Genomic DNA, 20,786 nt, shown 5'->3' with positions numbered 1-20,786 from the left:
TCTGAAATTATGAGTTCAAGTTCAAGTTTTTTGTCATTATACTCATATGCAGGTATATGGTATAACGAAATGCTACTTAGCTAGCTCTCGGACAATAAGTAGTACAAAGAAAAAAACTACAACAAAACAATTGTATAACAAAAAAAAGAGGGACAACAGGCAATGTGCAAAACAACAAAAAGGTAACAGGTTATGTGCAAAAACATGCATCAACAGAATGAAATAAAGGGATAGAAATTATGGGAAGTGAGCTTTTGACATGTATGGTAGACGTAGATTTTCAATGTGTGTTTGAGTTTTTGGTAAGAAAGAAGGCACTGTGAGGTTCAGATCATAGGTGAGAGGTGAGGTGAGATTGAGAGAGGCTGGGAGTTTAATAGTTTGATAGTGCGGGGGTAAAAACTGTCTCTGAGTCTGGTAGTCCGGGCCCGAATGCTCCGGTACCGTTTTCCAGATGGTAGCGGATCATACAGTCTGTAGCTGGGGTGTGTGGGGTCTTTGATGATGCTTATTGCTTTCCTCAAGCACCGTCTGTCATAAATGTCCTGTATAGATGGGAGGGCAACCCCAGTGATGGACTGGGCAGTTTTCACCACCCGCTGTAAGGCTTTGTGGTCAGCAGTACTGCAGTTGCCATACCACACTGTGATGCAGCCTGTCAGTGTGCTTTCTGTAGTGCATCTGTAAAAGTTAGTGAGGATCTGGGGACATATCTTAGCCTTCTTCAACCATCTTAGGAAGTACAGGCGCTGTTGCGCTTTCTTGATCAGACAGGTGGCGTTGAGAGACCATGTGAGGTCCTCGGTGATATGGATGCCAAGGAATTTAAAGTTACTGACCCTTTCCACTTCAGTCCCGTTGATGTGGATAGGGGCATGTCCGGTTTGCAGTTTCCTGAAATCAACGATCAGCACCTTGGTTTTGCTGACGTTGAGGGTGAGGTTGTTGTCATCACACCATGTTGTAAGGAGATTGACCTAGGACAGCAAAGTCAAAACTAAATTCTGTTCTAGTGAAGCAGTTTCTATATAGGATCATAAGATCAATATGATTGATAAGTACAATATCATTTACATTTTTGTTTGGTAATTCCATGCATACATTAAATCACATTAGAAAGAAAATATAGTTTAAGTACAACCCAATGAGTATAAGAGTTAGTACTTGGTTGCATGTCCCTTTGAGGCAATAACTGCAAGATGTCTGTGATTCATTACATTCACTAAACTCTTGAGCTATCATTAAAGATGCTTTGCTGCAGTCACTTTGAGTTATTGCCTATTTGGGGGTGTTCTGGCTTTACATTATTCTTCAGCATGTAAAATGTTTTCTGACTAGGATATAAAATTTTGAGAGCTGGCCAGTCTACAATTTTCTGTTTTTTTTTATCCCAATGAACTCTGTTTACATTGGCTGTTTTTTATCATGGTCATGCTGCATGCTTAAGAAATCCCTTATAAGTATGGTGCATATTTTTACACATACAAAGTTTCTGTAAACTTCAGAATTAATTCAGCAGCAGGCTTTATTAGTCACATGACAACACAAGTGAGCCAGTTCCAAAGGTAGCCAAGCGTGCTCAGACCCTGATATTACTTCTGACATACTTTACAGAGTAGGTCATAGTCTTCAGAACATTTTCAGTTCCTTTCTTTCTCCACACTTTAACCTTTCCATCACTTTAGTAAAGGTTCATCTGGTCTTGTATATCTGTAACACAGTCGCAAAACTGACATTGTTCATCTTGGTACTTGGTAAATTCTGAAGCATGATGAAGGTCATGCCACAATCCATACGTGGACCTTTGGATACACAAATACATACAGTACAGTGCACATACTTTTTGTATAGGAGAGGGGTGTTTGGTGTTTAAATATCCTCTAGTATGTAGATGCATACTCTGTTTTCACGTTGTTAATCTAGACACTGTATTTGTGGCTTCATAGAACACTTCTTCACTTCTTTGGGAAACCTACAAAGAGTTTTCTGTATACTTTCCATCCCTATAAGAGAAAATAAAATGTTTAACAGTGGTAAGAACTTCTGGATCGAATTAAGGAACCCTTAGAGAAAAATGCTAATTATAGAACGCTAAACTTGTAAGCCCTTGTGAGAGGTTTTATGAGTGCTACAACATCTAAGAAACAATCAAGGGTAGTTTTAAAGAGATTAGCAAATGTAATTTGTACTGGTAGGACAGTGCTAATGTATGGCATCTAGCATTCTTTTCCATAGATTATGCAAGGTTTTTATTTAGATGTTTAACACACGAGAGCAACTGGAGAACATTACACAGAAGCCTCACAGGGTATCATGAAAAATGATCATTCTTTTGTGTTCATCATCTCCCCATTTTCATCTAGAGTCAGGATTTAGGATTATGAAATAAGGTAACACAGATAGTAAAAATCCATTAGAGCTGTGATTTCTCCTGACCTGATTTTGAGTGGGTATGGTTAAAACATTTTAAATAATGACTTGACTGAAGAACAAGAACAATGGTTGAACGCTCTGAGCCAGAAGAGCTTTGTTTTCTCATTAAAGGGGCCCTTTGTCTCCGTCGTGAACACAGGCTCTTGTTTTTAAGCACTGCAGCGTGTCCACGTGTGCCTCACTTAGATACTGCCAAGTTACAGAGGTTCTGTCTGTCCGCTCGGTGTCCGGACGTGATCTGGAGCCAGTGTGTGGGTATGTGGAGTACAGTGTTTTGATGTTAAAGACAGGATCTGACTGGGACCCAACTGTAGGCAAGTTTACCCATGAACCGGTCAGTATTTCCTCTTGCTGCTGAAGCCCTGTTCTGTTTACTTCATGAATGGGGGAGGGGTCAGAAAAGGAGAACTGAAAGAAGTTGGCAGTTTTCTATTCAATAAAGCTACTACACAAGATAAAACCAACTGCAACAGGGCTTCACAGCTGCTTCTGACAGCAGCTTTTTCACACTGCAACTCACAACTGGCAGCCCACTGAAGCTCAGCTTGGTCAGTGCCTGGATGGGAGGCCTCCTGGGAAAAGCTAAGGTTGCTCCTAGAAGAGGTGGTAGCAGGACCGGTAGGGGGTGCTCCCTCCTGTGCTCTGTGTGGGTCCTAATGCCCCAGTATGGTGACGGGGACACTATACTGTAAACAGGGCACCGTCCTTTGAATGAGATGTTAAACTGAGGTCCCGACTCTGTGGTCATTAAAAATCTATCAATGTGCGTTTCTCGAAAAGAGTAGGGGTGTTACCCTAGCATCCTGGCCAAATTCCTCCCTGGCCTTTACCAATCCTGGCCTCCTAATAATCCCCATCTAGGAATTGGCTTCATCACTTTGTTCTCATCTCCACTGATAGCTGACGATGTGTTGAGAGTACCGATGCACCTTAGCTTCCATTGCATCATCCAGGTGGGGACTTTACATCTATGGAGGTGCAGGAGGTGGATCCCCATTACCTGTGAAGCTTTGTGTTGAGTGTCCAGAAAAGCGCTGTACAAGTCTAAGGAATTGTTATTTGGACTTAATTATATGCTAAATGTATGAATCCTTATAAAATGTTTGGATACTCATGCTAGACCATGGCAACATATTACTCCTGCTCTCAAGTCTCTACATTGGTTGCCTATAAATTATTCAATATTTAGTCTTTTAAGGCTGTGAATAATGTGACTCTATCATACATTATTAAACTCCTTCGCATAGGCTCTGTTCAGTTGAGGCTGGTCCTTTTGCTCACTGTACTTGGGACTAAATGTTGGACTATTGGTGAGCGTGCTTTTTCTCTGCTCCCTTTTTATGGAATGCCCTTCCTGTGTCTCTTCGAGAGGCAGATTCTTTGACTCTTTTTAAACCTAAACTTAAAAAGTATCTTTGAACGGGGGCCTATGTCCATTTGTCTTCCGTTACGTCTTGTACATTCTTGTTTTATTTATTGTATTTGTTTATGATTATGTACAGTGTCCTAGGGTGTTGAAAGGCACTTTATAAAAATACAGTTATTACTACTTATAAATAAACCAGGTAACAGCTTGCTTATTTTGGTTTGTTGGGGTATGAAAAACACCCCTGGAGAAATTAAACATCAAATGCCAACAGATCAAACATAATTGACCAAGTACCATCATAATAATCCCATACGTGCATGTGCATGGTTTGTGTTCTATATAGCAGCTGAGGTAATATGGAGGGTTAATATTAGGGCCACCCTATAGTGGTGATTCCTCACCTAACCCATAGCATAGATGCATGGTACTTATGGTACTGGTATTAACATTGTGGAGTTGAAAATGTTCTGAAATTTTGTTTTTTCTCATTCCAAGGCAAAGAGGTATCTTCTTTGGTCTGTTGGCTTTGTTTTTTGTTTTGTCTATCGCAATCCAACTTCCAGCAAATCGTTTATTTTTCGTAGCTCATTTCTTATACCATTAGAAAAAACAAATACAGTACATAGCCCTGTATTAATGTGCATCACATGGTAGAAAGGGATCCAAAAAGTAAGTGCTGTCCAAAGAGCAGCCAAGGCAAGCTGTTGTTCAACACAGCTGAGATTATTTTCTTTATTTGGACATCGTTGAGAAGCAAAGAGGGTGTGTTGAATACGGTACTCTTGTCTGGAGCCAAAACTACAATTTCGGTTTTCTCCTGGCACCACCTCGTACATCGCAACACGGACATCGAAGAGCTCCCTGTTTCAAAGACACTTAAGTGGAAATTGCTTGTACCCCCCTCCCCCCTCCCCTTCAGTCTCATTTCCTACCAGATGTGTAGGAAGTTCACCTACCAGTTGTGTGATTCAGCTCTACCCAAGCATGCTGCAGGCGCTGACGTACAGCAGGGTGTGGTCAAAAGCCGCAACAGACAGATCTCATGTCAGTGAGCTTGTTTCTGATCTCCTCGTCGACTCACCACTGCTGGTAGTCAGGGCTTGGAGCACTGAGCTAATGGAGCCAGCTCCACTGTCGTTTCCAGACATGGAATGAATTAGGCTGCTGGCCTCTGCTTTCTGAAAGCTGAGTCATATTGGGAAGTGCATGCTTCGCACATCCTGGCTTGTTCTTTATAGTGGAACAGTTGTTTATAAAACCACTCCATCCAGGAACAGGAGGCTAAGGGTGTCAAGCACTCTTTTGCCAAAGTACAACTCTTTTTTTTAATTTTCTGTATTATTTTATGCTTTCTACATACGTTTTAAGACCATGACTTTTTCCATTTTCACCAGCACCAGCGGCCTGTGTGTTTAAAGACGGGGTTAACCCTGACTCCAGGTCACACATTTCTCATGTCTTTTTGAACCACCACAATTTGGTTTGCATTGACACCAAAACATCTATAGTATTAGTACAGTAGCTATTGTTCACTAGGTAAAAAAAAAACACTACTTCCAAAACGATCAGGACACACCAGCTTCCTGACTGTCAATAGGCCAAACATTTGAGAGCCTGCACAATACTGATAAACTGCACTAATTCACTTCCTCAGGCTGTAGCTTCAGTAACCCCTCCTTCACCGTGCTGATAGAGATATTAAGAGTCTTTGAATTTTTTTCAGCCTTACGTTGTAAACTGCACCTTTTTACATTTTTATCCCTGAGTTGTTTTGAGAGCTCTTTAGTCTTGATGGATGAATGTTTGCTGGAAATTTGACAGAAGGACCTTACAGAGGCAGGTGTATACTGAAGTCACGTAAACCAGTATTATTAAGGTGATTTTTTTAGCCTGGATTTAGGTTTGCCACAGAAACTTGTTTGACCATTTATGCAGTCATGACTTTTCTCATATTTTTCCTTCATAATAATTATCTCTTTGTGTCATGCAACCTTTAAAGCAACCAAATGTGTTAACTGCACGGATCTGAATATTTTTGCAAGGCACTGTATAGTCATGAATGACTATGGCAAACATTTTAAGGAAAAAGTAACTAATAAAGAGCTCTGTGACAGGCAAGAAACAGAAGAGTATCCGATCGCAGAGCGCATCAAATTTAGTTTTTTGTGTTGTCATAGGAATGTTTCACAATATTGGTAATTCTAAAGAGACGGCTTGATAAGAGCTGTATCTACAGTATCCGTGAAACCACTCCATTTCTATCAGCTTCTAAGTTTCCCCTTCTGGGGAGTTGTACTGAAAAAACGACCTAGCTTGAGTTTACTTAACTTATACTTGTTGCTTTTCAAGTTCAGGGCTGGTATAATGCACTTTTAGTGAAGAAGTGATGTGTTTTTTTAGTGAGGAAGTGAATAAAAAATGAATGTTTTGTATTTATATGGTGTGAATAAGCAAAACAAAGCGTATGTACTTCTTTGAAGTCCTGACTGAACTGCTTTCACCATTCCTACTGTAGAAACAAGTGGTTTATCCATATAACAAATAACATAATACATGCATAAGAGATTATGACATTTTAGCATTGCATCTCACCAAGCGCTATACATTATGTTTAAACAAATGTTACGACTTCTTACACGTGTTAAGTCATTGTGCATGTCCCTGTAAAGCATTATGTGTGTGGATATGTTTTATGTAGCAGCTATGAAGGAATTGTGAAGCCATTATGCAGCAACATTTAAATAAAGTATTACCCAGTAGTTTAATTTTGACCAGGACTCTTTATGTTTTTCCCTTTTTCCTTTTTTCTAAAGCATTTCATTTCCAGAAATCATAGCCTGGGGATGCAAGAAGTCGCAATGCAGTTTCGGTGCAGTATAAAATACGTTTATTTTACAAAAGCCCTCAGAGAGTAGAGATAGAAAATCCCAGCAGATGTTCTCCCACTCCTCTCTTAGACACGAGTACTTCTACGGGCAATTTCTACATGAGACGCTGGCTTGAACGCAGTTTCTGCGTTCACGTAAATATCTAATGTTGGTGTATGACATAACACATAAACACAAAATGTGAAAAGACGTATGTGCTGTAAGAAAAGACAGACACGGAATGTATGATGTGATTCCCAGCTGGTTGACAAATGTCACACACTCTTTTAATCAGCTTAATATGGATTCCACAGACAGGTGGTCTGTCCTCTTTCTTTAACATGAAGAAAGCTAAGTTAAGACTGAAACCTACATAGATGTACAGACCAAAACCTACACCTGACAAACAGGTTCCACCATCGAGAGATGTTTTGCAACAAAAGACCAGGAACTATACTGGCCATACCTTTTTGTATACCAAGCTCCCGAGACAAGAGCTGCAAGTCACTTGTCAACATGTGTCCATTGTCGGAAGCAGAGAGTGTGTGATAATTACCGACGACAATATGCGGTTTTCCTGGGGCAAAAGTGGGTAACGGTTTCAGATATTCTGTTTAAGATTGATTTTCAAATAGAAAGAAGTAGGCAATTAAGGGAATGCATTTGGTTTGCAAATGGTGACTGCATATTAAGTAGAGTAAGATAAGAGAGATGGCATTATTGTAGCAGGAATCAAGAGCAGGAATTGCTTTTCCTAATTCATATCGGTAATTTAAATCACTGTCAGGGTTAGTCAGGGTTTCCAGCAAGATTTGCAGTGGAGTCCAATGTAAAAGAATTAGCAAACACTGTACAAGTTACAAGAGAAATTCACAATGATTTGGAGTATCAATCTCTTTTTTGGTCTTCATTGTAATTTAGGTCTTATTTAAGCTTATTGAACATTTAAATATTTTACAATTTTTTCAGCTCTAAAAAAGTAGGATGGGGATGTGAAATTAAAATAAAAAATCAAATGGACTTTAAATTAAGACCAATAGCGGATAATTTGCTAAAATCAGCTGATTGGGTAAATTGAGGGTTCAATCTTATTAACCTATTAAGACCTCTATTTGAACAAAACCAAACTGGGAAGCTTTTGACAAAATTCAAGCCTGGGCAAACACCTGGAAATATTTGATGTAGACATGGGCCGACTTTTACATTCAGACAGCAAGAACACAACATAAATGGGAAACAGTGAGTTAGAAGACGTTGCTAGGAAAAAGACTTGGGTGTCTCTAGTGAGTCCCTCTTCACTGGGTGTTTCGGCACCTTCTAGAGGGTGAGCCAGCCAGGATGGTCAGACCCTGAGCACTGCTCCTACCTCTTCGGCCACCACCTTCTCTGCCTCTTGTCCCACTGCCTTGCAGATTCTTGTTCAGTGGTGGCCTCTTATGCTCAGTATCTTGGGTGCCCTCCACAGCAGCTTGGATCTTCTTTTAGCACCAGGTAACAAGGTCTGTGGGCACTGGTAGGATGTCCATATACACTGTGGAGCAGGAATCATGATCTGTTGGTCTCCATGGACCACATATCAGCCCACGTGATCTTTCACTCCTTCCCTCTGTGTCCATCTCCCTTGCAGTCTCATCCCATCCGCTCGTGCAAACCTACCCTCTACCACCAAGTTACAGATTTGGAACTGCACCAGGCCTCTTTTCTCTTCCAGTTTAGCTTTTTCTCAGCTCTTGCTTTGGGAGCAGCCAGTTCTTAGCTTTCCAGTGGCTACTGTCTCCGCAATATCTTTGTGGTGTAGCCTGGATTCTGCTTCTTTGATTGCCCTTGTGGCTGACCGTTTCCTGTCTGTGTGAACTTCTGCTCTGTTGGGTCTTACTTTATCATCCCTACAGTCATGCAGAAGCAGGACCTGTCTAACTCCTTGGCTAGCCCCCTGAAACATAGTTGTAATTTGGTCCCTGTGCTGTACATATTCAAACCACTGAAGCTCCTTTGTACCTCTTGCATCTTCTTAGGTAACTACTAATGTTTCTTTCCATTCCCTTAAATGTTGATATTGGGCATTCAAAAACTAAGAGAGGCCAGAGTATTCTTCGTAGGACCCCGTGTTGGCAACACCAAGTGTTGTATTTCTCAGGACGGCGGCTTTTCTCCACTTTATCCATCCACTCCTTTGCTTGTTTCACTGTCCTCCACATGCTCACTGTATCTTTCAGTGTGTCATCGAAACACTTCCCAGCCTCTTTAGTGGCTTTTCTAAGAGTGTTGGTATTTCCTTTCCTCCAGCTTTGAACCAGCTCCAGCTATTTTCCATTTTCACTTTCTTCACTCCTCTTGAATTTACTGGTCTTAACGGTCATCTTGTTCCAGTTGATAAGCTCTTCCAGGTCCTCCAACATGCACTTCTCTTCAATGACCGATCATGTCATGTCTCGTCTGGTACCTGGTGGACTTTCAACCTCGTCATTAGTCCTCTGCTTGGTCTTTCTGCAAGCCACACAAGGAGATGTTTTGCTGCAGGAGCAAAGACAACAGAGAAGTAAGGTGTCACACCTGAAGAAGACTCCACCGCCAAAACATTGTCTTTTTTCTTTTCAGCGTAAAATAAAACTTTACCTTTTCCTCTGCAGCCTATACATGCTGACGCAGCTATGTATTTGAATGTTGTCAAAGCTGACACCCTGGCTTCTTTCAAGAAAGATGGTTGAGTTTCACAGGTCATTTCGCTACCAACAACCACACAAGTTAAATGCGTTAAAATGGCCTCCTCTTGTTTGTAACCTTAAGAGCTAATGGTAGTGTCGGATATCTGCGGGCCCAGGAAAATACAACTTATTATTTTGATGAAAAACTGATTGAAAACAATTATCAATTGAATTTTTAAAATGTGTTTCTAAATCTTTTGTTACATGCTAAATATAATGCTGATGGTGTCGTGAGTTGGTGTATGAATGTGGGGACTTGTGGTTTTCGTCCTTCTCTGGCAGCTGGGAGTGAGAATATATATATGGACAGCTGAGGTATTTGATCAGAGAAACAGCCAACAAATTAATGCAGGGACGCCTAGTTAGATAAAGGTGGCTCTACAATGTATCCAGCTGAATGTAAAGTGTTGGTCTCTATTCTTCCTAATTGTAAATATTACTTTTTTGTGTTTCACCATTACATTATGATAGGATTATTGCTTTGGCCAGTATTATGTGAACATGTATTTTTAGGAGCAAATAGGGAAAGTGACAATCTCGCACGCTTCAGACCTTCTCCAATGTATGACCTCTGAAGAACTCTGTGATCCAAGCTCCGGAGCGAAGTTCAGAGCATTGCCCTCCGATTCAGACTCCAGCCAGAAAAATCAGATTCTAAGCCAGCTAGAAAATCTGGTCTCTGCTCACACTTGCAGAAGTGTGATGACTGCCGCATTGCTGTGACCAGGAAATGTTATTTTAAATCTTAATGACTGGAAAATAGAACCTGTTCCTCGTTATTCACATTTTATATTCACGAGTCCTTTTCTTGTAGAAAGGTATTGGTCTACAGATATTGTGTCGACTAAGTGTGTAAACCTTGTTTTAGATGTGCTTTTGAGGTGAGCAGCCGAATTGTTTTCCCACAGACCAAAGTCCAACATGCATGTTTCAGGCTAAACGAAATATTTTATTAATTCCGATAAACAAGATTGGTGTCTTTTAATTCAGTCCAACCCTGGTAATTTTTGAGGGACAGTTTTGACTTTGTACAATGCATTTTCTTTGCACTGAGGAACAGCACCTTTCTTCAGCCATTCTTTTATATTTTACCCTTTAAATTGTAGAAGAAGAAATGCAAGCTAGTCTAGAAACAAATTTCTTGGCGTTCCCTTTAACTTTTGCTGATTAAACTTTAAGTGTCTTTTCTTGAAGTAGTATTTAACACAATTGGCATTTCTTTGCCCTCCTCTATTAAAAAAAAATGTTTCAGATTACAGAAAAGAAATGCCTGCCTTAACTATGCCTGCTCTGATATGATTCTTTTGACTTACATTTTGCAAATACCTGTGGAGATTGCTCATTGTGATAGGATTGTGTGTTGATCTGACATGGCATTAACTTGTGTGAAATATTTGACCTGATTTTGCAATCAAGTGGTTTTCAACCCTTTTTGACTGTAAGAGCTGTTCACCACCCTAGATAAGGACCTGTTTAAGGCTGGAATTTTAGTGGTTTACTGTTCTTTTCAAGGTTGCCTTATCAGCAGTATTTTGGTGGCGTGTCATCTTTGAGCAAGGAACAGTTTCTGAAGATCAACGGCTTTCCTAACAATTACTGGGGCTGGGGCGGAGAAGATGATGACATTTACAACAGGTATGTTGCTCGGTGCTTACTAGAGTGCTTTGAGAGTGCTAGTTTCAGGAATACAGACTGATTGGGCCATTTTACACAACTATATAAGAGGCTAGATATCCAAGTGGGAAAAAGACATTAGATAATAAAAAAACTCAAAATAAGACTGAGAAATAGCTAATATAGAGTTGAACCTGAGAACTTTCTGAGAACATTGTACTGTGACAAAAAGTGGCGGCTCTGTGAAGGTTGCCCCCTACAAATAGCATAAATTCTTTAATATGAGTTAAATTAAAAGCATATGGCTTAATGTCAGAAGACAGAAAGGTGATTAGATTATATGCTGTTAAAACCAGCGTTCGTGCTGCTTTTGTTTCAGAACTAGTTGGGAGTCTTCCTGAGGGGAGTAAGATCTCTCAGTCCCTCTTGCAGTGGCACAGGAGAGCCAGCCCAATCTCCTTAGTTTGTACTTCATTTTTGGTAATCAAATGAAGCATTTTTACTGCTTTGGCTTCTCAGATACAAGGCTTTGTTTTTTCGGGCAGTGACGTCACCCAGCCCATGAAGCTGGCCTCATTCAACGTCTTTTCCATACGGAATTGCAGTGCGTCTGTGCTCGTATGTGTAGATCAGCAACAGCCTTGCTTCGGGTGCTTTACGCATCTCTGTGAATAAGTTATTTGACTTTTATCATTTTAATTGATGCTAAGTGGCTTACAGTTGTGTGAATTTATGCATCTGGGCACTTTGCAAGCTAGGTGAAGTACCTTGCTGAATGTATTTCAGTATTTCAGTAGCAGTGCCCCACCTGGGATCTGAACACATGGCCTTTCAGTTATGAATCTAGAGTACTTCACACTGCTGCCTAACTGGCAAAGTGTCTGAGACCACAGAGGTATTAGTTCCCCAGTGCAAGAGCTGGTTGTGAAGTGCCAACCTGGAATAGGTTAGGTGGCATCTTGGCAGCACACATCCACTGGAGGAAAACACAAGGTTCTAAATGGAAGGATAGAAATGCAAGCGTCCCAATTACTCTACCTCCACTCTTTACTTAGTTAACCTTCAGCCGGTGCTGCTCTAGAAAGATGGTGATGGGCTCATGGTCTACCTGTATATTCCAGTCTCTGGGGGTTAATTTCTCTGTCTTAAGCCTGTTTGAATAAATTCCCCAGCATGTAAAATTCTGTTTTTTTATGCAGTTATTGCTTTGCTCTAGATGGCCAAAAAACAATTGCTTCCATAACACTTGGAAAAAACCATCTGAACACTAAACATACTGTAGCCTCCTTCTTGATACAAACAACAGTGTTATTGAGATATTATCGCACTTTTATTTTAATAAACAAATCAAGAGATTAAGAGTGCGGTTATGTGAATTTAATCAACCGTACTAATATAAGGAAAGGAGACAAGCATTTTCTGCAGCTAGGAAAGAGTTACCTTTTAATTTCCGCTGCTGTTGCAAAATATTAAGATCTTGCTCTGACGTTCTTTTGAAATATTTTTGAAAGACATTTAGAGCTTTTAAAATCCTCACAACTGTAGGCTTTTACAGCTAAGACAAAAGCATGAGACCAAGATGTCTCTGCTGACTCAGCCTTGAGGAAATGGTGTTCCTTTCAGCTGTACAATGTTGAAGTACTTGTATCCCCATTAGTTTTTAGTATAGTCTGCATTCTGTGACTATGTGCTTCCTGTTAAGACACAATTAAAAAAAATTCACAGCTTTTCCCTGCTGAGGAACGCTAGAGTCTCTTTTTTTAGAGAAAAGAAGTATGACCTCAAATTGGAAAAGGAAGGAAGGACTTGCCTTGCTTTTTCCTCTCCAGCATTATAAAGCAGTTTTGCTGAAATAACTCACAGAAAGGCTATACCAGGGAGTAGCTTTTAGTAATAACTTACTGTGTATACCTATCCCCACGTAGACTTTAAGACATTCTCCTTTGTAATGCACTGTGAACATTTCTGAACCAAAATGTCTCTTACCCTATACATTTAATAATGGCATCACAATTGAAAAAAATCTATGGTTAAATACAGTCACAATGCCTTAATTTAAAAGGCATTTTGCTTGACTGCTCTGTGTGGGTTTTACAAATCTTATACTTTCACAACAGCTTCTTTACGATTCTGTTCATTTCCATTGTTTAGAGCACAGTCCACAGAGTGACCAGAGTATACAAGAGGCTGAAGGAGGAGTGTGTATCTACCGGCTGAGGGAACACCTCTCCTGTGACTCACTCTGTGACACTCTCATCACAGCCTGGCATGCTGTTCCAGCCTTTGTTAACACCTGTACTTTGTTCTGTAGAATATCTTCCAGAGGGATGTCTATCTCACGCCCTGATGCAGTGATTGGAAAATGTCGAATGATCCGACACGACAGAGACCGCAAGAATGACCCAAACCCACAGAGGTATGAACTGGTTTTATTGTACCTCAAGTGACATTTTTTTTAATGTCCAGTTATGTTATCCAGTTTTTTTTTATAAGTGAAGAAACAAGAAATTGAATATGAGGGGACTAAACCACAATGTGTCTGGATGCCCTATTGTGATTTTTCAAATCATTTTATCTTTGACTGCACAATCTCTATGCAATCCTAATCTTGAAATGAAAAGGCCTTCCGTGAGAGCAAACATAATATCCTCAGGTCATGTGAGTTTCCTGTCACATTTCACAAAGCCTGAGGAATTCTGAAAACTGTTTTTCTCCAAAATCTAACACTATAGAGGTTGGAAAGCTGGTGGACAGTCTTATGCAATGTCCATGATAAATTGTTCGTTCACCACAAGTTGAGTGCTCACATAGGTTGACTGCCATCTTGGATTTGGATTTGGTGGGAAAACATTAAAAAGACATCTGTAAAATAACTGTTAGACTGAATTAAGAGAAGCATGGTATATTTAAAGTCGGTTGTGCTGTAGGACAAGATTTATCATGGCAAGATGCTATCTTAAAAATGTGTGTTGCAAGCCAACCAAATGAAAGTTCTTGGTAAACGTCATGTGTTGCATTACATCTCGGTGGTATAGCATGACTCTTCCAGTAGTCCAAGTGCTCTTGTGGATCTACAGCAAATGTACAAATGGAGCTGATTAGTCACATTAGGCATATTATGTGTCACCCATGTGCGAGGATTGAAGAGTTGAAAAGTCTTCTTTGTAGAGATACAGTAAGTAGAGATCAGAACCTGTTTCAGTTTCAGTTTAATTCAAGTTCAAGCTGTTAGGGAGAAAGTGTTCCTAAAACTATCATACCTAAGGCACAGAGGCCTTTCCCACACTGGATTAGCATATATTCACAGTAGAGGGCATATCACTCTATAAACATAAAGTTCTTTGGTGCCCATTGTTATCCTGTGACCAGATTAAGATTTGTTCAGGGAAGGTCGTAAGGTCACATACTGTGTTCTGTCTGCCAAATTGTATTGATAAAAAAAACTTTAGTTTAACTTTTTCTCTGAATGTGCATGGCAACTTTGAGAACATTTTTGTGAACTCTTGTGTACATCTGTTTATAATAAAATGTTGAAAGCTTGTTAACAATCCCCGGGGAACAGTAGCCTATGGGAATTGTAATTTTCACTGAAGAAAGCTGATTGACCCCAAGATTTGTCAACCTTACCTTTTCTATTCTGGAAAATTATCTTAGAACCTGTATTGAGAGCAGCTACAGTCACAGTTACAGTGGAACACACAGAAAAAAAACCTTAATGATGTGGTAAATAAATAGCTTTTCCCATGACCCCTGACCTTTTCTAAGGTCCTAGTACAAAAATGACTTCAGAGTACACGTAGGGTCACAGTTATTGTGTAACGCATATAGCAACCATAGTTGTTTTATTACAAACTGCCCTTCCCATGGTGCTTCTGATGGGCCAGTGCCGAAAGGCTGACCGTGTCGTGGGCACACCGGAGTAGGACTACATGGTTCATTCCTTCCCAGGCTGGTGCTGGAGCCATTACTGGAGAGCCGAATCCTAAAACATAGTCATTCCAAAATGGCTGGGAATAGGACAAAAAGTAATTGGCACTTCAAAATGCGTCTTTAGAAAACGCGTAGATTGATGAAGGAAGATGGAAGAATCTTTCCTTTGCTCTTCAGGAACGTTATTGGACTGGGAAGAGTGAATTTCTTTTTCTACAGTGAAAGTAGAAATTCCATAAAACATCCGAACGCAGGACAATGGAAAATGTACTTGAGAAGGGCTGGTTCGATTAAGGCCTGACAATTGGTCCTTCCTCATCTTTTTCAAAAATTCAAAACAAATGTAAAAGTGTTTCCAAAGTGCACAACAGTTAGATAGAACATGAGAAGGCCTTTTTATATTATACTTAATTTGGTCCAGGGGGCACAGATAATACAATAGTGATACAATAGCAAGAAAGAATACTGGTCCCTGATGCCATGATGGTATCCTAACGTATCCAGGTATCTGTCGGACAAGACTAGTTGTACATTTTTTTTTTTAATGGGCGCAAGGCAGGGTACATCCAGGACAGGACACCAGTCCATTAAAGGGCACACACAGACACACACACACACACACACACACACACATTTGCCCCAGGAGGCAGTTAGATAGATAGATAAGACTTTATTGATCCCGTAGTAGGGAAATTGATGTGTTACAGCAGACCAGACCAAGACAAGCAAAAACTGACATCAGAATAGATGAAAACTTATACAAAATAAATATAAAATAAATAAAAATAATACATAGGTGTGTGCAAAATATGATGATCATAGTCACTGTAAAAACAATAAAATATGTGCAAAATGTGCATAGGTTTATACAGACTGATTGTCCAAAAAGTACAATGGAGTAAACATGCTGTCCATAGAGGAGCAAATGAAGGGCTAACAGTCCTAGCCTAGGGCAGCGTTATACACCTTGACAGCCGCCGGGAGGAAAGACCTGCGGAAACGTTCCCTTGAACACCGTAGCTGGAGCAGTCTGTTGCTAAAAGTGCTCCGCTGCCCAGTAACAGTCCCATGAAGCGGATGAGAGGCGTTATTCATGATGCCTGTGACCCTAGCAGCTACCCTAGCATTGTGTGTCTTGTCTATGGGAGGAAACCAGAGCATCCAGAAGAAAGCCAGACAAACACAGGGGGGACATGCAAACTCTATGCAGGTGACACCCCAGGTCTGGAATTGGACACAGGGCCCCACACTGGGAGGCAGCAGTACTAACCACCGCTCCACTGTGCCCTCCTAGTGTCATGCAATAAATCTGTTTGCCAGGGTACCCCTGTACAACACACCCTAACAGACATAATTAGTTTTGTGTCATTTAGATGTGCGAGGCACTGTGAGAAGAAGTGCCACATGGAGTGCACACAACAGTGGCTCAGCTGTGGACATGAGAACACGTTTCACGGGCACAGCTTTGAGTTCCTCTGCAATGCGTGACAGCCAGCGAATAAGAACTCTCTACCGCCCGTACAATTGCGCCCGTTTTCAGACGTCCGTCTCACAGTTTGTTGTTTCTGTTCACAGGTTCGACAGGATTGTGCACACCAGAGAAACCATGAACACGGATGGCATCAATTCGCTGACTTACAAAGTGGTTAAAGTAGAAAAGAATAAATTATATACAAACATAACTGTGGATGTCGGAATGCCAACTAGGTAACCTCTAGAGCGATGAAAGGAATGGTTCAGAAACGTGTATATTTGTATATGTAGAAATGCACATGCAATACAATGTATGCAGTCACCAAATGTGCCTTAGCATGCGCTGTACATAAACAGGCTTCAGACCAGGTGTTTTTAAATTCAGTAGCGAAGACTCAAAAGTTGTTCTGAGTGAATACTCTTGACACATCTATGTGCCTTTTCCCCAGATGCATTCCTGTTTTGCACAGCCTCCATTGAATTGTATCTGCATTTTTTCTTTTTTAATATGGGAGATAGAGATGTTTATTTTACAAAATTCCAAAAAACCTTTTGGTTGTCTAGTATGTGACTTTTTTTAACAACGTTTTGAAGTTTTTGCTTGCACGGACACATAAATCTCCCCTTAGCAGTTTCAAACTGATTCAGGCTTTTTTGTTTCAAAACTCAACCCAGATTGCCCCTTAAATGAGCTATTTCCACAGAAGATTCCCCGAGAGAAAGGGCAGGTCCTTAATTGATTCCTTTTCACTTACTGAAACCTCTTAACAATATTGCTGTTTGTTTTCTGTGTGAAATTATATTTGATATAATATACAAGTTGTCAACATTGGTGCCCATCTGACATACTCCAGACCTTACAAAGGAATTAGTCAAAGGTATGTCAAAGCTGCCTTAGATCAGATTGAGATTCATTTTCAGATGAGAAATGGAATACTGAAATAAAATAAACGGAAGGGGCAAGGTATTTAATTGTGCAATTAACAGGTTTCTTTTAAAGCAATATCTGTCAGCCTAAAACGTTTTAGAGGAAATCTGAAAACAAATGCAAAGAACAAGAACTGTTTAATGATAAAGTGGTGCCTGGCATGTGCTAATGTTGAACTCTAGCCTGGAGTTCTTGCAATATTGAAATCTATATCTATATCAGACTGTTACATGTCACCTTCTTCAGGGTGAAGCAGTTTTCAGGTGGTGGAGCTTTTTGTATGTCTTATTTCTGAATGGATGATTGAAGCTGCTTTACTGTTGTATGTGTGTGAGACCAAATATATATGAAAAATTCACAGATACAATGACTGGAATCCCAAGAACAAAAGCTGCAACGCAGCCAATATTTTTTTATTTACCTGTAGCAGTCAGTGAGAGCCATTAGTCTCTAAGGAAACTGGATACAACAGAGTTTTGAAGGACACAAATTACATTAAAGTAACATGATCCGCATTTTGCATGTTGGGTCCAGTACCTTTTTTTCTATAAACCTTGAACACAACGCTGAACACTGATGAATTCACTCTATACAAATGTAGCTTTGTCTATAAAGAGCAAGACCTGATATAATCAAACCAAGCTTATCAGACAAAATCAGAAGATTCCAGCAAACAAAGACCTCGATTAAACTACAAAGAGCATATAAAAAGTTCACAGCTGGTGTTTTCATGCTCAGTGGATATGTTGCCTTGTTTAAATGCCATTCCAAAATGCTTGGTAAATAACTACCTTTAAAAGCTCTGTCTGTGGATACAGGCAAGTTTTTCTCTAAGACGCTTATTTCAACAGCACAGTCTTGTATTAAGACAGTCTCTGCAATCAGGGTTTTGATCACAATAAAAGGGGTCAAAAGAGAATGCATTCCTATGGATGCAGCATGTTCATTATAATATTGGGCCTTTATAAGCAAGGTGTGTTATACCGAGGTTTGAAGCATTTTGTTTTAGTTTAGAATTTACTGTGTTTGGTTTTTCCAGAGATAAACTTGCTATTGCTTTTTATCTTTGTGTTTTGTGGAACAACAATATATGGAAAGTAAAAGCAAACTTGAATCCATCAAGCTGTATGTCCAGAGACTGTTACTTTTACTGTCTATTATTACTATTGACTGTTACTGTCTCAGACTGTTGCTATTTTTATCTTGCTGTGTGTTTTTTATGCTGCTGTTGCAAATCATCTCGAATTAAATTGGTAAATTTCTGTGAAAAGTTAAAAAGGCCATGAACACTATTTGATGTATTTATATGTTATGCAGTGCATTTCTGCAGTGCAAAAATGCAGCTTTTCAGAGGAGAAAAAGCCATTGAAAATGCAGATGTTTTAAATTCTTGTTGTCTCAATTCTATTGTTATATTTTGTAACATCAAGGTTGCATTCTGTTGGAAATCAGAGTTATTATTTTTGCATTTCCTTGTTGAGTTTTGGGGAATTTTGGTCTTTTTTTGGTGTGCTTTAATGAAAAAAAAAACACTTTTGTTTGGTTCACATTAAAATTCTTTGGAGTTTGACTTGAATGTTTCTTAATGACATATATACGTATACCGTACACAAGAGTCAATAAAATTAGATTTTGCTTTGTTGTGTTGTTACCATCTTCTATACACTACATTTTATTCTGTCATGAGAGTTTGTATTGAATGTTTCCATTACAATACGTACGTTTAAAAATCACTTAGCATTCAATTGGATTAGTTGGTAAAAGTTGATTTTTCAAGTCATTAATCTACTACTTGACTAATTTAACCTGCAATGATTCACTGGGTTTGTGATAAGGATATGCACATTTTGCAGTGCAAGACCAACTACATCTAAAATGTGCATATAAATAATAAAAAAGTATTGACATGGAGCAGAATGTGTATACCTTGCAGATTTAATCATATTTCTTTATCATGTTTTAATGACACATCAGAGGAATAATTTGGTTAATGTGGTCATCACGGTATGTGAACTTGGCATGCCATATCTACACTTCCAATTACTGTACTGTTGCCATACTGTAATGTCAGCAGCACAAGCTAGAAAAGAAGCTGCTTCATGCACAATGAAAATAGCTCGATAGTACAAGCTCATAAGAGCTAATTGCAATCTTCCTGGAATGTATCAGCACCACAAGAAAACATTTCTTATGCAGCACTAGATGAACTTGTGATGAATGGATTTCATCTACAATGCATAAGAGAAATATCATTTTCCATGTGTATTATACTGCATTTTATTTCCCCATAGTATGAGTTAAAATACATCAGCAGGTTATTCCTGCATGACTAGAAAACGCACTGCCACAGCTCCTCTGGGCAGTGCCTCGTTTGCAGGTGGTGGGAAAGTAAAGTAGAGGACAGGAAGCTCAATCCTTTCCACAAGTGGGCATCTTCTCTCAAACAACTTCCAAAGCTGAAACAAAGAACATCCCCATTTTATACAGGGCACTGCCATCCACAGTGGCTTTTATTTCACGCACACGGTACTGGGCATCTTGTGCTTTGAAGCCAGTCCAAGTCTTATGACAATGGCAGATTCTGAATGATATCGTTCATGTATTTATCTTTGCCTTCGGGGCATGATTTGGTTTCACACAATCTACAACAAATTTGGAACCAAGTAGAAACTTCTAGGGAAAGTTTTGAATTTACTCCCCTTTCTATAGGGGCTATACATGTGGCTCATCTGGAACAGCTACATAAAAGATACCACACACCCCATTTTTTATTTTTCACAGAGCTCTGGCCTTCACCATCAACATTCTGACCCTCAAAGGAGACCACACAGTAGTTAATGTTCAGCCACAGCTCAGCCCTGAAAGGCTGCCTTCACCTATCTACTGTAGGCCCTGTGCAGTAGGAGGATCGTATCCATAGGTAACCTGCTAGGACAAAGGTAGGCTAACCAAACACTACCCCAGCAGAGCACAAGTGACTGTAAGCTATCTTTTCCTTTTGGAAATCTCATTGTTGAAGTCATTACGTATGTTTGGTAATTAAAGAGAAGAGTTAAACAACAAGCTATTTCAGACTCTGGGTTTGGACAAGGTGAGCGAATCACATTTAATTGCAATTGGACACCAGTGTTAAGAATTGGTAATGCTTAAAGATCATAGAACTTTAGGACTGTTTTGCACATAGTTTTGTGACCTAGACCTACGTTCCGTATATATACAGAATGTGAATACTAGCCTAGGACTTTAGGAGGAATTGTATCAGCTCATCTATTCGAATATAAATGGGTATGGCAAAATGCTCTGTTGTTTGACTTGCTGGTGGAACTTATTTGCTTCTATATACATGCTGTGTATACACCAACATTATTCTCTCTACTTCATATCAGGACAATAAGGTTAGATCACTACTGGTTGATACTCTGAATTGTTAATTCTGTTATTTTCACTTTAAAAATGGCTTTTTCCTT

General features: G+C 39.7%; 1 protein-coding gene across 1 annotated transcript in view; it reads left to right on the top strand.

Annotated features, from left to right (window-relative positions):
- Positions 1-18,886, top strand: part of b4galt1l (DP-Gal:betaGlcNAc beta 1,4- galactosyltransferase, polypeptide 1, like) — a 34,605-nt gene extending 15,719 nt beyond the window's left edge. Inside the window, exons 4-6 of the mRNA XM_088908592.1 lie at positions 10,887-11,009; positions 13,300-13,404; positions 16,494-18,886. Coding sequence (XP_088764718.1) covers positions 10,887-11,009; positions 13,300-13,404; positions 16,494-16,629 — 364 coding nt within the window. The 3' untranslated portion in view covers positions 16,630-18,886. The remainder of the gene's footprint in view (positions 1-10,886; positions 11,010-13,299; positions 13,405-16,493) is intronic.
- The last annotated feature ends 1,900 nt before the right edge of the window (positions 18,887-20,786 follow it).

This window comes from Atractosteus spatula, chromosome 1 (assembly GCF_055471065.1).
Source record: "Atractosteus spatula isolate fAtrSpa1 chromosome 1, fAtrSpa1.hap1, whole genome shotgun sequence".
Taxonomy (NCBI): domain Eukaryota; kingdom Metazoa; phylum Chordata; class Actinopteri; order Semionotiformes; family Lepisosteidae; genus Atractosteus; species Atractosteus spatula.
This window is presented reverse-complemented; position numbering and strand designations above follow the sequence as displayed.